Raw genomic sequence first — 16,362 nt, forward strand, 5'->3', positions numbered from 1 at the left:
TGCCCTCGAACCCTGTCCAACACCACCCCGCACCTGCCCTGAACCCCATCCAACACCACCCTCCTGCCTGCCCCCAAATCCTATCCAACACCACCCCCCGCCTGCCCCCAACCCCATCCAAAACTGTCCCCAATCCTGTCCAACACTGCCCTCCACCTGCCCCCAACCCCGTCCAACACCGCCCCCCACCTGCCCTAAACCCTATCCAACACTGCCCTCCACCTGCATCCCCAACCCCATCCAACACTGCGCCCCCACCTGCCCCCCAACCCTGTCCAACACAACCACCCCACCCTCCCCCACAATCCCGGCCAGCAACACCCCAAGCTCCCCCCCCCCCCTCCATCCGCACCCATCCACTGCCCGCGCCACCCCCCCATCTGCACCCCTGCCCCTAGCCACCGCCCCTCCAGCACACACAACCAAACACACAGACACAACTTTTTGACAAGTTCCACCTCTGCCCTGTAGAGACAATGTTAGATAGAATATCTGGGGAAGGGGGGGTTTAGGATTCACCCCTATGTAGAACTCCAGGGAAAATGTGTGGGGAGAGGGAGAGTGGGCGGGAGGTCAGTCATTTGTAGATGGTGCCTGGGCTCCCATCAATGTCCAGGACTGTTCTCAGCAGTATTTCAGTGAGCCAAGATCATTTTAATCATTGCAAACAAAAGACGTGATCAGGGTTGAAACAGCTCTTTGATGTAACGTTTCTTTCAGGACCTCTAGTTCTCCTTCGATAATCCAATATTCGGATAATTGATATTCAGAAAATCGAGGTTCCTCTGTACACCCCATCAACTACTTTACTCTCATCCACCTGTTTGGTCACCGTCTCAAAGAACTCAATAGGATTTGTGAGGCACGATCTATCCTTCATAAAACTGTGTTGTGTTTTCCAACACTTTACCCACAACTGAAGTAAGGCTCACTGGTTTATAATTACCAGGGTTGACCTGACTCTCCTTCTTGAACAAGGAGACAACATTTGCTATCCTCCAGTCTTCTAGGACTACTCCTGTTGACAATGATGACATAAAGATCAAAGCCAAAGGCTCTGCAATCTCCTGTTTCTAACCTCTTATGTTCCTATGGCTGATTATCCCACTCAGTACCTGTTCTCACTTTATCTCCATATCCTTTGATTGCTTTAGCCCAAGAATTATATCTGACTCCCTTTTGAACACATTCAATGTTTTGGTCTCAATTGCTTTCTGCATTACAAATTTCCATAGGCTCACTACTCTCTGGATTAAGAAATGCCTCTTCATCTCCTCACTTTCTCCTCATCATAAGGTCCTTTACTCTATCATGAGGTCAGAAGGAGGGATGCTCACAAATAATTGCAAAATGTTCAGCCCATTCATGATTCCTCAGACACACAAATAGTCCATGTCCAGTTGGAGCAAGACTTGGATAATGTCCAGGTTTGGACTGAAAAGTGGCAAGTAATATTCATGCCACACAAATTCCAGACAATGGCTACCTCCAATAAGATACAATCTAACCACAGCCCCTTGACATTCAGTGGCATTACTATCACTGAATCTTGCACTATCAACGTCCCAGGTATTACCATTGACCAGAAACTGAATTGGACAAGCCAAATAAATTCAGTGGCTACTAGATAAAATTGGAGGCTAGAAATCTTGCAGCAAGTAACTCACTTCCTGACTTCCCAAAGCCTGTCCACCATCAACAAAGCACAAATCAAGGTTATGATGGAATACTCCACAATTGCCTAGATGAGGCAGCTCCAACAACACTCAAGAAGTTTGATAACATCTTGGACAAAGCAGCCCACTTGATTGGCATCATATTCTTAAACACCCATTCCCTCCACCACCATTGTACAGGACAGCAGTGTGCACTATCTACAAGATGTACTGTAGAAATTTACCTATGTTCCTTAATATGGAGGTGCCAGTATTGGACTGGGGTGGACAAAGTTAAAAATCTCACAACACCAGTTTATATTGGTTTATTTGGAAGTAAAAGCTTTCAGAGATCAGCTCCTTCATTGGGTAGCTAGTGGAGTAGGATCATAGGACACAGAATTTAAGGCTAAAAATAAACATGATTTATAGCTAAAAATAAACATGTGTCATTATACATGATCTTCTTGGAGATCCTCTCCACTTTGAGCCAGCTGTTTGTGGTGTCGATGGTCACCATAAGGTGGAGGTGCCAGTTTTGGACTGGGGTGGACAAAGTTAAAAGTCACACGACACCAGGTTATAGTCCAACAGGTTTATTTGGAAGTACATATCGACACAGACATCATGTTTATCTTTTGTTCTCAATTCTGTGTCCTATGATCCTACTGCATTGGTTACCTGACAAAGGAGCAGCGCTCCGATAGCTTGTACTTCTAAATAAACCTGTTAGAGTATAACCTGGTGTTGAGTGATTTTTAACCATGTTCCTTAGGGAGCAGATACATGGCAATTCAATCATGTTCAAGTTTCCCACCAAACCACTCACTATCTTGACCAGGAAATATATTGCCAGTCTTCTCTGTCACTAGGTCAATATCCTGGAACCTCCTACCTAATAGCATTGTAGGTGTACCTAGCTGAATGGATTGCAGCAGTGCAAGGCATCAGCTTTCTGCCACCTTCTCAAGGGCAATTAGTGATAGACAATAAATGTTGGTACAATCACCACTTCCCCTAAATGAGTTAGAAAAATGAAGACATACGTTTGTGAATTTATAAGCGATAACTTTAGATGAAGCATAGAATTCTAAACTCACAGTGCCAGTACTAAATCTGTATTATGTGCTAATTAGTATTATATTCTACCTGCTTTGTGTAGTTACCATGGCAGGATCACCTGGGTGCAGTAATGTCCTCATCAAAATGGATCCATAATGATTCACACCAATGCATATGTACACCACCAGTGCACTCTTTAAAAGCAAAATAGCACACGGTTCTGACGCAAATTGCATGGCTGCATGGTCTCAGGATAAGGTTTTAGCCATTTTAGTTGATGTAAGGAAATATTTCTTTTACTCAAGGGACTTATGAGATATTGTATTCTGTACCTCAGAAGGGTATAGATGCTTATGTGATAAGTAAAATCAAAACTAAGATAGATGTTTGAACCTTAAGGCAATAAACATGGTGAGGTCAGTGCAGGAGAGAGAGAGAGAAAGAAACTGACGCAGCAGTGAACCTGCACAGTTACTGCCTTTGCTGTTTTGAATTCATGTATTGCTGGACATTGGAGTGCGTCTGGGAAAATTAACAAACAGTGAAATTCACAACTAATCTTGAAGGAACCTGTTTGGGCGAAGTTCACAGCACAGAATCAGATAAGTTAATCATTATTTTAAGTGTGTCCAACAGAAAGGCTGCAATAGTGAGTAGAGTGGATTCTTTCTTGATTATATGTTTTTGGAGATATGTCTCTTGATTAAACTTAAAATATAAGCCATAACCATTAATTTAACCTGGGTAAGTGTTTGTAGAGGAATAACACGGTGTTATTTTCTGGGTCGAGAGTGTAAAGGAGCAAAAATGGCCTTTAATAGGGTGATATATACTTCTTGTCAGATGTGGGAGTTTAAAGAGAGTTTAAGGGTTACTGTGGATGATATCTGCCATAAATGCTGTTGGATGCGAATCTTATCAGATCGAATGGATCGGTTGGTTGAAGCAATGAGGAATTTGCAACCGCAACAGTATGTGATGGATGGCAGTTATCGGAAGGGGGGAATGTCTCAGATACAGTCACATAAATGGGTTAACTCCAGATAGGCACCTAGGGCAGGAGCCTTTTGTGGATATACCCATTTCAAACAGGTATGCTGTTTTGGAAAATGTAGGGGGTGATGGATTCTCAGGGGAATGTAGCACGAACAGCCAGGTTTCTGATATTGAGACTGGCTCTAATGCAACGAGGGGTACGTCGGCTTCCAAGAGATCAATTGTGTTCGGGGATTCTGTAGTCCAAGGTATAGACAGACGTTTCTGTGGCCAGCAGTGAAAAAGCAGAATGGTGTGTTGCTTTCCTGGTGCCAGGATCAAGGATGTTCAGAGAGGGTGCAGAATGTTCTCACGGGGGAGAGGGGTCAGCAAGTGGTAATTGTCCACGTTGGAACCAACGACACAGGAAGGGAAAAGTTTGAGATTCTGAAGGGAGATTACAGAGAATTAGGCAGAAATTTAAAAAGGAGGTCCTCAAGAGTAGTAATATCTGGATTACTCCCGGTGCTACGAACTAGTGAGGGCAGGAATAGGAGGATAGAGCAGATGAATGCATGGCTGAAGAGCTGGTGTATGGGAGAAGGATTCACATTTTTGGATCACTGGAATCTCTTTTGGGGGAGAAGTGACCTGTACAAGAAGGATGGTTTGCACCTAAATTGGAAGGGGACTAATATACTGGCAGGGAGATTTGCTAGAGCTGCTCAGGAGGATTTAAACTAGTAAGGTGGAGGTGGGGGGGGGGGGGGGGGGGGGGGTGCATCCAGGGAGATAGTGAGGAAAGGAAAGAGATCAATCTGAGACTGGTACAGTTGAGAACAGAAGTGAGTCAAACATTCAGGGCAAGCAGGGACAAAGCAGAGAACAAGGTAGGACTGATAAATTAAACTGCATTTATTTCAATGCAAGGGGCCTAACAGGGAAGGAGATGAACTCAGGGCATGGTGAGGAACATGGGACTGGCATATCATTGCAATTACAGAAACATGGCTCAGGGATGGGCAGGGCTGGCAGCTTTATGTTCCAGGATAGAAAGGGAGGCAAGAGAGAAGGGGAGTGGCATTTTTGATAAGGGATAACATTACAGCTGTGCTGAGGGAGGATATTCCCGGAAATCCATCCAGGGAAGTTGTTTGGGTGGAACTGAGAAATAAGAAAGTGATGATCACCTTATTGGGATTGTATTATAGAGCCTCTAATAGTCAGAGGGAAATTGAGAAACAAACTTGTAAGGAAATCTCAGCTATCTGTAAGAATAATAGGGTGGTTATGGTAGAGGATTTTAACTTTCCAAACATAGACTGGGACTGCCAAAGTGTTAATGGTTTAGATCGAGAGGAATTTGTTAAGTGCGTACAAGACAATTTTCTGATTCAGGATGTGGATGTACCTATGAGAGAAGGTGCAAAACTTGGTGTCAGTGGGGGAGCACTTTAGGGCCAGCGACTATAATTCTAAAATAGTGGAAAAGGATAGGCCAGATCTAAAACTTGAAGTTCTAAATTGGAGAAAGGCCAATTTTGACAGTATTAGGCAAGAACTTTCTCAAGCTGATAGGGGCAGGTGTTTGCTGGTAAAGGGACGGCTGGAAAATGGGAAGCCTTCAGAAATGAGATAACAAGAATCCAGAGAAAGTATATTCCTGTTCGGGTGAAAGGAAAGGCTGGTAGGTATAGGGAATTCTGGATGACTAAAGAAATTGAGGGTTTGGTTAAGAAAAAGAAGGAGGCATATGTAAGGTAGAGACAGGATAGATCGAGTGAATCCTTGGAAGAGTATAAAGGAAGTAGGAGTATACTTAAGAGGGAAATCAGGAGGGCAAAAAGGGGACATGAAATAGCTTTGGCAAATAGAATGAAGGGGAATACCTTAATACCTTACAAATACATTAAGGACGAAAGGGTAACTAGGGAGAGAATAGGGCCCCTCAAAGATCAGCAAGACAGCCTTTGCATGGAGCCGCAGAAAATGGGGGAGATACTAAATGAGTATTTTGCATCCGTATTTACTGTGGAAAAGGATACGGAAGATATAGACTGTAGAGAAATAGATGGTGCCATCTTGCAAAATGTTCACATAACAGAGGAGGAAGTGCTGGATGTCTTGAATGTGGATAAATCTCCAGGACCTGATCAGGTGTACCCTAGAACTCTGTGGAAAGCTAGAGAAGTGATTGCTGGGTCTCTGGAGATATTTGTATCATCGATAGTCACAGGTGAGGTGCAGAAGACTGGAGGTTGGCAAGCGTGGTGCCACTGTTTAAGAAGGGTGGTAAGGACAAGCCAGGGAACTATAGACCAGTGAGCTGACATCAGTGATGGGCAAGTTGTTGGAAAGAATCCTGAGGGACATGGTGTACATGTATTTGGAAAAGCAAGGACTGATTAGGGATAGTCAACATGGCTTTGTGCATGGGAAATCATGTCTCACAAACTTGATTGAGCCTTTTGAAGAAGTAACAAAGAGGATTGATGAGGGCAGAGTAGTAGATGTGATCTATATGGACTTCAGTAAGGCGTTCGACAAGGTTCCCCATGAGAGACTGATTAACAAGGTTAGATCTCATGGAATACAGAGAGAACTAGCCATTTGGATACAGAACTGGCTCAAAGGTAGAAGACAGAGGATGGTGGTGGAGGGTTGTTTTTCAGACTGTAAGTCTGTGACCAGTGGAGTGCCACAAGGATCAGTGCTGGGTCCTCTACGTTTTGTCATTTACATAAATGATTTGGATGCAAGCATAAGAGGTACAGTTAGTAAGTTTGCAGATGACACCAAAATTGGAGGTGTAGTGGACAGCAAAGAGGGTTACCTCAGACTACAACAGGATCTTGACCAGATGGGCCAATGGGCTGAGAAGTGGCAGATGGAGTTTAATTCAGATAAATGCGAGGTGCTGCATTTTGGGAAAGCAAATCTTAGCAGAACTTATACACTTAATGGTAAGGTCCTAGGGAGTGTTGCTGAACACAAAGACCTTGGAGTGCAGGTTCATAGCTGCTTCAAAGTGGAGTTGCAAGTAGATAGGATAGTGAAGAAGGTGTTTGGTATGCTTTCTTTTATTGGTCAGAGTATTGAGTACAGGAGTTGGGAGGTCATGTTGCAGCTGTACAGGACATTTGTTAGGCCACTGTTGGAATATTGCTTGCAATTCTGGTCTTCTTCCTATCAGAATGACGTTGTGAAATTTGAAACGGTTCAGAAATGATTTACAAGAGTGTTGTCAGGGTTGGAGGACTTGAGCTATAGGGAGAGATTGAACAGGCTGGGGCTGTTTTCCCTGGAGCGTTGGAGGCTGAGGGGGTGACCTTCTAGAGGTTTTACAAAATTATGAGGCGCATGAATAGGGTAAATAGACAAAGTCTTTTCCCTGGGGTGGGGGAGTCCAGAACTAGAGGCCATAGATTTAGGGGGAGAGGGGAAAGATATAAAAGAGACCTACAGGGCAACTGTTTCCCACAGAGGGTGGTATGGGTATGAAATGAGCTGCCAGAGGAAGTGGTGGAGGCTGGTTCAATTGCAACATTTAAGAGGCATTTGGATGGGTATATGAATAGGAAGGGTTTGGAGGGATATGGGCCAAGTGTTGGCAGTTGGGACTCGATTGGATTGGGATATCTGGTCGGCATGGACGGGTTGGACTGAAGGGTCTGTTTCCATGCTGTACATCTCTCTATGACTCTATGAAAGGGGTATAAAAGAGCTTGGGACAGAAAATCCACCATGATCTTACTGAATGGCAGTGCAATATTAAAGGGCTATACATTTCTTATAATTTTAACTGAAAAGATGAATTTACGTCAGTTTAAATAGAAAATCGCTTTAGTTTTTCACCTACTAAGTTATTTTTTTTTTAAAAACTGCGTAATGATTTCTTTTGTGGAGTGTATTGTTCTATATATGTCTTCTTTCTGTAGTTATTTTCAAAATCTTGCAATTGGAGGATACCGTCCAGGAAAATCAAGGGAAGAACGATCATCATCTCTACCCCCCTGCAAACCAACACTTACACCTGGTTTATTACGGGCCTTGCATGCACAAGTAAGAAAGCAAAGTCTGCAAGCTTTCACTTTTATTAACAAATTCATTAATTAAAACCATACACATATGCAGTCGTTTTAACAAAAAAAAACACATTTCTATTTATTTTTTGTGAACATATTAAAATCTCCAACAAAGTTTTATTTTTATTGTAATTAATTATTCTGAATCACTTGCATTGAATGTTTTCATATTGAGAGTATGAAATACCTACTTTAACATTTTCAGTGGAAATAGATATTGTAAGGTTTCACTCAACTAAATACCTGATAAGCAATCATCTCATTTTTTAGTCAATTACACTATTTTTGAGTAGCTTAACTTAGTCATTCTATTAGCAAGTATTGAAACACAGCATTGGAAAAATAATGTACACATTGAAGTAAAACATATCTTAACAGACTTACGAATATGTGAAAGGCATGTTTGACTCGAGATCCTTGCTGTGAAAATTAAAAGTTCAAAAACAGCTGGTGGATTACCTGTTTTACCTCATTATTCTTAAGTAGTGAAGCAAGAGCAAACAGGAGGGAACCACATCCCGACCAGTATTTCTGATGGCTGAAAGCAACCCCAATCTCTTACCAGTCAGCAGTTTCAGCTCAGTCATCAAATGGTTACCTTTGGTTCATTACATATATTATGGTTCAGAAACCTGGGTACACAGAGTTTACAATGTGAAATTCCCAGGAGCAGGAGTAGTTTGTTGGTTAACTTGTTTCCTTATCAACCACATGGATAATCACAGGGGACTGTTTGTGTCTGTGCAGCAGTGGCTAACAGGTCGCATGGGCACAAGAGGATAATGGGAGTTTTGGAAATCACACCACTAGAATGGACATTTGTATTATACTATGTTGTCAATTTGTACAAAATCCAGAAATTTACAAGGAAAAAGACATGTGCATGAGTTCCACTCTTCCACAGATTTCCTGACTGCTCCAACATTTACTTCACTGAAGTCAATATATACCTGGGTGTTTTCATGGCAAGGAGCCCTTTTGAATTTTACTGTGATTGTGAAATTGTTGGATTTGAAATATTATCATAAGCTACTTCACAGCAGGCATTTGTGTCTTGAAATTAATTTTCTAGAGGACTCTTAATAATGGCAGGATTTATGGTTATCATTTATGGTTATCAATCTTAGAGTCCACAAGAGAAATAGTGCAATGTGGGGGTTTCACTCCAACAGGATGTGAATTATCTCTACGTGTTTTTAATACCTTTCATCTATCTTTGCAGTTCATTTTGTGACATTGTTGCTATCTATACTTGCTAGTTTCCTGATAATTTCTAGAGTACAAAAGTAGAGAGGTATTTAGAACAGCAGTACAATTGCTTTATCTGTTTTGTAGCCTATTGTTTCTGATTATGATAGATGTCCTGGAAGAGGAGTAGAGGGAAAGGTCTGTCAAATGAGATACCATGACCAGTAGCTGACCAAACGCATCCATTGCCCCAACAGACAATCTACATTGAGAAAATGTCATTCAAGACAATGTTGCTGGAGCTCCGCATATACTGAATGGATTTAAGCAATGGAGAAATTGAATACCTCTATGAAGCTGAAAGCAGATCTGAAATACTGTACTACTTCCCGAAGGCATTTGACAGTCACCGTGATGCCACTCTCAATTCCTATACACAATTCTTTTTAGTTGGGGATCATCAACATTTGCAATGTTTCCCAAGATCCCACAAGGTCCTTCATTAAATGTATCATAGAAACTTAGAGCACAGAAGAAGGTAATTCAGCAATCATTACCTGTGCTGACCAAAAAAGGTGTTCAGCTTAGTTTTACTTTCTAGCCCTTGATCTGTAGCTTTGTCGGTTATGGCACATCATGTCCCTGTCCGAGAAATTGTTAAATGTTAAGAGGGTTTCTTCCGCTTGAACTCTTTTAGGCAAATGAATTTCAGACCATTACTGCTGACAAATGAAAACATTTTTCTCCTTTTTTCTAGTTCTTTAAAACCATGTTCCCTGGTTAGGGATAAGAACTTCCTATTCACCCTATAATTTTATACATTGCAAATAAATCTCCCATCAGCCACTTCATTCAAAAGAAAACAAGCCATGAAACTTTACTGACATTTTTCTTTCTGGGCAACACCTTTGTAAGTCACTCTATAAATGCTCTCATGAGTGATCATATCCTTCCTGCAATAACCAGAAGTGTACGCAGTACTCTGGCAATGGCCTAATGAGTATTTTATAACAGTTTTAACATAATATTTCCGCTACTTTATCGATAGCCACAGTTTGGAGCATATTCTATTAATGCATACTCATTTTAGAATGATTTTAAAAAGCTTTCTACAACATCTTTGCCAACCACAACCTTGAGTTTTGATTTAACATGATCATTAAGTTATTGTTGCAGAAATTAACCTTCACCTGAACTTACTTTCAGTTTCAACAGTTGCAGCATTCATAACAGCCTGAGTTTTTATAAAATACCTCTGTATAGAGCACAGCGAGCTCTTGGTACTCATTCCTGATGATACCTCTGTACTTCAGTAGCTGGCTGGGTCATATGGCCGTCAATCCATATTTGCCAAGCTCCAGCCAGTTGCAGACTCCTGCTGACCACCAGAATGTGCAACTTTGGAACTTTTTGCCTCGAAATTATCCCATGGGACAGAGCAATGTTGTGGTGAAGGTTATCTTCATGGTCAAAGTGGATGTGGGTGGCAATGACTGAGAGTGGCTTGGTGCACATTCTTGGACTTACTGTTAATGCTCAGGCAGGTATCCCCCACCTGATTCCTTTGCAAACTTTGCAGCAGTCATATGTTAGCCTTCTGGATCTAACACAAACCATATAACAGTGATGCTGTCAGAACTACTCCTTGTCGTGATTGAGTATTTCCATTACTATAAGAAAGATTACTGGCAGATTCCATTGTGTGTTGTTAGTTCAGGTGCCATTTAGGTTTCTTTGAGGCACTGCTTGCTATATCTGTGTTAAGGTTGCAATGAGCAGAGTAAAAGTTGTGGGAAATATTCCCTCCAGGGCAAGAATATTAAAAATATTTTATGGCAAAGTAATTTCTGTCCGTGCATTTTCATTTTGTACAATGTTTCTTAGAAACATGCTATGTGAGCCAAATTGGGATAGCTGGAATATGTGCCTTGATTAATGAAGGAAAGTATTCTGTATGCTTAGAGTCATACAGCACAGAAACAGACCCTTTGGTCCAAACTCATCTGTGCAAACCACACATCTGAAGTTGACCTTGTCCTAATCACCAGCATTTGCCTCATATTTCTTTAAACCTTTCCTATGCATATACCCATCCAGATGCCTTTAAATGTTGGAATTGTATCCAACTCTACCACTTCCTCTAGCAGCTCATTCCGTACACATGCCACCCTCTGCATGAAAATGTTGCCCTTCAGGTCCTTTTTAAATCTTTCCCCTCTCATCTTAAATCTTGCTCTCTAGTTTTGGATGCCCCACCCTAGGAAAACGACCTTGACTATTTACCGAATCCATGCCCTTCATGATTTTATAACCCTCCAAAAGGTCACCCCTCAGCCTTCAATGTTTCAAGGTTAAAAAGCCTCTCCCCATAATGTTAGAGACTATTCAGCCTCTCCCCATAATTCAAACATCCTTGCAAATCTTTTCAGTATCTTCTCAAGTTTAACAACTTATTTGATCACCTTTTCCATACTCTTTATTGTGTGTGCCCCTGGCTTATATCCCACTCCCAAATGCATATCTCACTTGTCCAGATTAAGTTCCATTTGACACCTGACAGGTCTATTGTTATTTTCTTGCAGTAGTCAACCGCCTTCCTCACTATCGGCTAGACAGCCAATTTTTTATTGTATGAAAACTTTGTAATTATGAATTTGATATTTAAGTCCAAATCATTGATTTATACCAGGAAAAGCAAAGGATCTAGTAGTGAACTGTGAAGAACCTCAGAGGTAGCAGACTCAGTCTCAAAATCATCTGGCAACCATTACATTTTGCTTCATTGCACTGAGTTAATTTGTTACTTTCCTTTGGATCTCAGGAACATTTATTTTCCTGATCAATTTGCCACATGGGACTTTGTCAAAAGTCCTGCCAAAATCCCCTAAATACCCGATATCAAATGCATCACTCCAATTAGCCTTCCCTGTTACCTCCTAAATTTGAGAGTCAGATATTACCTTCCCTTGACAAATCCATGCTGCCTGCACCAACTGATCTGTACTTTTCTAAATTAAGATTAATACTGTACATCATACATTTTCCAATATTTTGTCTATCAACAAGGTAGACTGACAAACTACTCATTCAACGTTTTTCTCTTCCTAAATAATGATACAATATTAGAGACTTCCAGGATTAAATGGAAGGCAGAACCTTTCAGGTTATAACCTCTGGATTATAACCTGAGCCATGTGCAAATTTTGGATTTAATTACTGCAAATACATGATTCAGGGACTGGTTTCGAAGTTGGTTTTGGTATGTGGAACACTGGCACCAGTATCGGAGAAAATTGAGGTGGTACCATTTCAACTGTCTAAACCTGATCCATGTTGGGATTAGTGTTCTTGCAAACTGCATAAGGAAGTAGAGAGGGTTTAAAATTAAATAAAGGGGAAAGGGATCAAATGTTGAAAGATATCATATACCTAAGAGTAAGGTGTGGAAATAATAATATGGGAAGGAAGTAAGAATCCAAAAATGGCAGGAAGGACACAGACAGAAAAAAAAACTAGAAACAAACAAATAAATCAGGATTACATGTTTTGAAGAGAATACAAAGACAAAACTAAAGGCTGGACATCTGAATGAGTACAGCATGCAAAACAAAGTAAACAAATTGATAGCACACATTGAAATAAATAAGTATAACCTGGTAGCCATTATGGAAGCATGTCTTCTTGATGACAATGATTGGGTCCTGAATATTGTGGGGTAACGACATTCAAGGCATTTAATCAAGGAATGACATTTGTGCAATAGTTACAGATAACCTTTATTCAAGAGATTAGGATGTAGAATTAGTTTTGGTGGAGATGAGGGATATTTAGGAAAATAAATCACTGGCGGAAGTGATCTACATGCCCTCTAATAGTAACCACAATGTGGCATAAAGTATAAATGTAGTAATATTAGACACATATGACAAAGAGGTAGCAATAATCATGAGTAATAAGATGGAAGTAATCATGGATAACTTTCATCAGCATATAAACTAGAACAATCTGATTTGCAGTAGTAGTCTGGAATGAGGAATTCACAGAATGGTTTTCAGAGAGATGCCTCGGAACTGACAGGAGGTTATATTAGACTTGGTATTGTGAAATATGAAAGGAGTAATTAATGACTTCAGAGTAAAGGTATCCCCTGTGTAGAGTGATGCAATATGTTTGGAATTTTACATCCAGTTTGATAGGGTGAAGATTGGGTCTGAGACTAGAATTTTAAACCTAAATAAGGTCAATTATATGGATTTGAATGCTGAGCTAGCTTAAGTGAATTGGCAGACTAGGTTAGGGGTTGGAACAATCGAGAGACAGCGACAGATAAGGGGATATTTCAGAATACTCAGAAGAGGAATATTCCAGCTATAAAAGAAAATTTTACAGGAAGAATTCACTATCAGTGGTTAACTAAAGACGTTATGGAAAGCGTGAGACTTAAGAACAAAGCATATAACTGCACAAAGAAGAGTGGCAGGACAGATAATCACTCAGAATATGAAGAAAGACAGACAATAATGAAAACATTAACAGAAGGAAAAACAAGTAGAAGAGGAAGGTAACTAAACATGTAAAAAACAGAATGTAAGTGTGTCCAATGATATTTTTTAAAAAACTAAGTAAAATGAATGCTGGTCATTGTGAGAAAGGAATGAAGAATTAATTTTAGATAATGAGGAAATGGCAGATGAAATGAACAAATATTTTGCTTCTGCCTTCACTATACAGAATATAAAGATACCATTCCTGTAATAGGGGTAAATCAAGAGGTGAAAGCAAGAGAGGAACTTGGTGAAATTACAATCATGTATGATGTGGTACCGAACAAACTGGTGAAACTATAGGCTAACAAGTCTCTGGATCTAGATGAACTTCACCCTACCATCTTAAAAGAGGTTGCCAATGAACATTGGTATTAATTTTCCAAAATTCTCTGATTCAGGAAAAATTCTGTCCGTCTGGAAAACACCAAATTTAACTCTTTGATTCAAGAAGGGAGCAAGGCAGAAAACAGAAAACTATAGACCAGCTAGCTGAACATTTATTGTGGAAAAGTTGTTAGATAAATCATAAAGTCATTGTTGCTACACACATTTTTAAACAATAAGGTAATTTAGGAGAGTCAGCACTGATTTTGTTGAAAGGAAATCATGTTTAACCAATTTATTCAAGTTTCTTGAAGGAGTACCATACACGGTGGTTAAAGGGGATTGTATAAACGTACCAAACTTGAATTTTCAGAATATATTTGACAAGGTGTCACATCAAATGATACTGTGCAAAATAAAAGTTCATGGTATGGAGGCATTACATTAGCATAGTGAGAAGACTGACTGGTTGGCAGAAAACAGAGAGTATACATAGAAGGGCCTTTTACTGATTCAAAGGATGTGATGAGTGGAGCCCCGTAGGCAATTTACATCAATAACTAAGATAAGGACAGTGAAGGCATGGTAGCTAAATATTCAGATGACATCAAGATAAGTAGGAAAGTATATTGTGAATAAGTCATAAGGACGTTGCAGATGGATATAAAGAGATTGTATGAGTGGGGAAAAAACAGCAGATAGAATATAATGTGGAAATGTGAAGTTGATCACTTTTGCAGGAAGAATAAGAGTAGAGTACAACTTAAATGGAGAATGACTACAGAATTCTGAAGTGATGAGAGATTTAGATATTTGGTGCATGAGTCACAAAACATGAGTCTACACTGACAGCATGTAATCAAGAAGGCTAGTGAGATGCCATTCTTTATTATGAGAGGAATTGAATATAAAAATAAGTATGCTTCAGTTATATAGGGCATTGGAAGAACAAAATCTTGAATACTGTGTGCAGTTTGTTCTCATGTAAAGGAATGATGGAAATGCATTGAAAGTTGTTCAGAAGATGTTTACTCTGATTGATATCTGAAATATGCAGGTTGTCATATGAGGATAGGATGGACTGGCTGAGCTGGTTTCCACTGGAGATTAGAAGAGTAAATTCTGACTTGATTGAAATGTATGACATTAGAATAGTCTTGACAAAGAGAACATGATAGAATGTTTCCTCTTGCAGTCAGTCCAAATCAGGAGGCACTGTTTTAAAGTTTGGTGTTGCATTTTCAGGACAGAAGTGGGGGATTTTTTTTCTCTCAGAACATAGTGCAACTTTGGAACTCTTTGCCTTAGAAGGCAGTGGAGGTGAAGACAGAGATGGATAGATTTTTGATAGACAGGGAAATCAAGGGTTATCGGGTATATAGGATTGAGGAATTCTAAACTCGCACAGATTAGCCATGATTTTATTGAATGGTGCAGCTGGCTTACGGGGCTGAATGGTCCTTTTCTGTTCACTTCTTATATTTGAATATTTATGTTCAGTCGTAGGAGATTGGACTGAACCTTCAATATTTCCTTCTTGCTTCTCTTAATATCTCTGGGATACATTTCATCTGTGCCTGATGATCATTTCCTTTCAAAGATGCTAAACCCCTTCATATTTCTTTGCTCAACCAATAATTCACATTCCTCCTTCTGAATGTCTGCATCATCCACACTTTCTTGCGAAGATAAGCACAAAAGTATGCATTAAGAAATATGGGTAACACAGTGTTACTCATTTCTGAGAGATTGCCGAAATATCAATGGGATCTGTCTTGATTGTAACCACTCTAGGATATGCTCTGGGGATGTTCGAAAACCATTTGTCTGTCAGCCATATTTACAAATGTGTTAATTCTGGATGGTAGACTGTAAGTTGTTTTGAATCATTGCATTTTGTTTTACTATTCTAATTTTGTACAGTAAAGTTTATCCTATTTGTCCAAAACTGGAACTCCGTGCCTTTATTTTCTTAGTAAGTACCTAGATTTCAAACTTTATCTACTTTAAGCAAAAAAAATGCTACATGTTCCAACCCTGACTGAAACATAAATTTGGCAGTCTCCTCAAGGATCATAACAGAATAAAACAGTTGAATAATTCGGATCTAGCCATATCTTATCAGCTATCTCAAGATTTAATGAATGCACCATTGTTGTTGCATCCCTGAGTTAAGACAAAATTATGCACATTTCTGAACAACTGGCAAACCTTAAAACATCAAATAAATATTCTTTCTTCTGCATTTAGCATTATTTACATGACACTAAATCTGACCTGATAGTACTGAAAATGAGCAAGAGGGAGAAAAAGTGGCAAAATCTTAGCGCTAGTTTACCAATTAACAGTTGTTTTGCTTTGTGTCGTGTTTTATACTAGAAGAAATACAAAATGATGAAACTTAAATAATTTTATAAGTTAACCTTAACAGCCAAATTAAAATTTCAGTTTAGCAAAACTATCTGATGCAATCAAAAATGAAAGACTGAGCACTAATTTTGTGACTGATGTTTTAATATGAATTCT

At 39.8% G+C, this 16,362-nt stretch overlaps 1 protein-coding gene across 1 annotated transcript in view; it reads left to right on the plus strand.

The window, feature by feature from the left end:
• LOC140481818 (ropporin-1-like) overlaps positions 1 to 16,362 on the plus strand; it is a 32,623-nt gene that overhangs the window by 4,030 nt on the left and 12,231 nt on the right. The window contains exon 2 of the mRNA XM_072578344.1: positions 7,631 to 7,754. Within this exon, the coding sequence (XP_072434445.1) occupies positions 7,631 to 7,754 (124 nt within the window). The remainder of the gene's footprint in view (positions 1 to 7,630; positions 7,755 to 16,362) is intronic.

Source organism: Chiloscyllium punctatum, chromosome 10, assembly GCF_047496795.1.
Source record: "Chiloscyllium punctatum isolate Juve2018m chromosome 10, sChiPun1.3, whole genome shotgun sequence".
Lineage (NCBI taxonomy): Eukaryota > Metazoa > Chordata > Chondrichthyes > Orectolobiformes > Hemiscylliidae > Chiloscyllium > Chiloscyllium punctatum.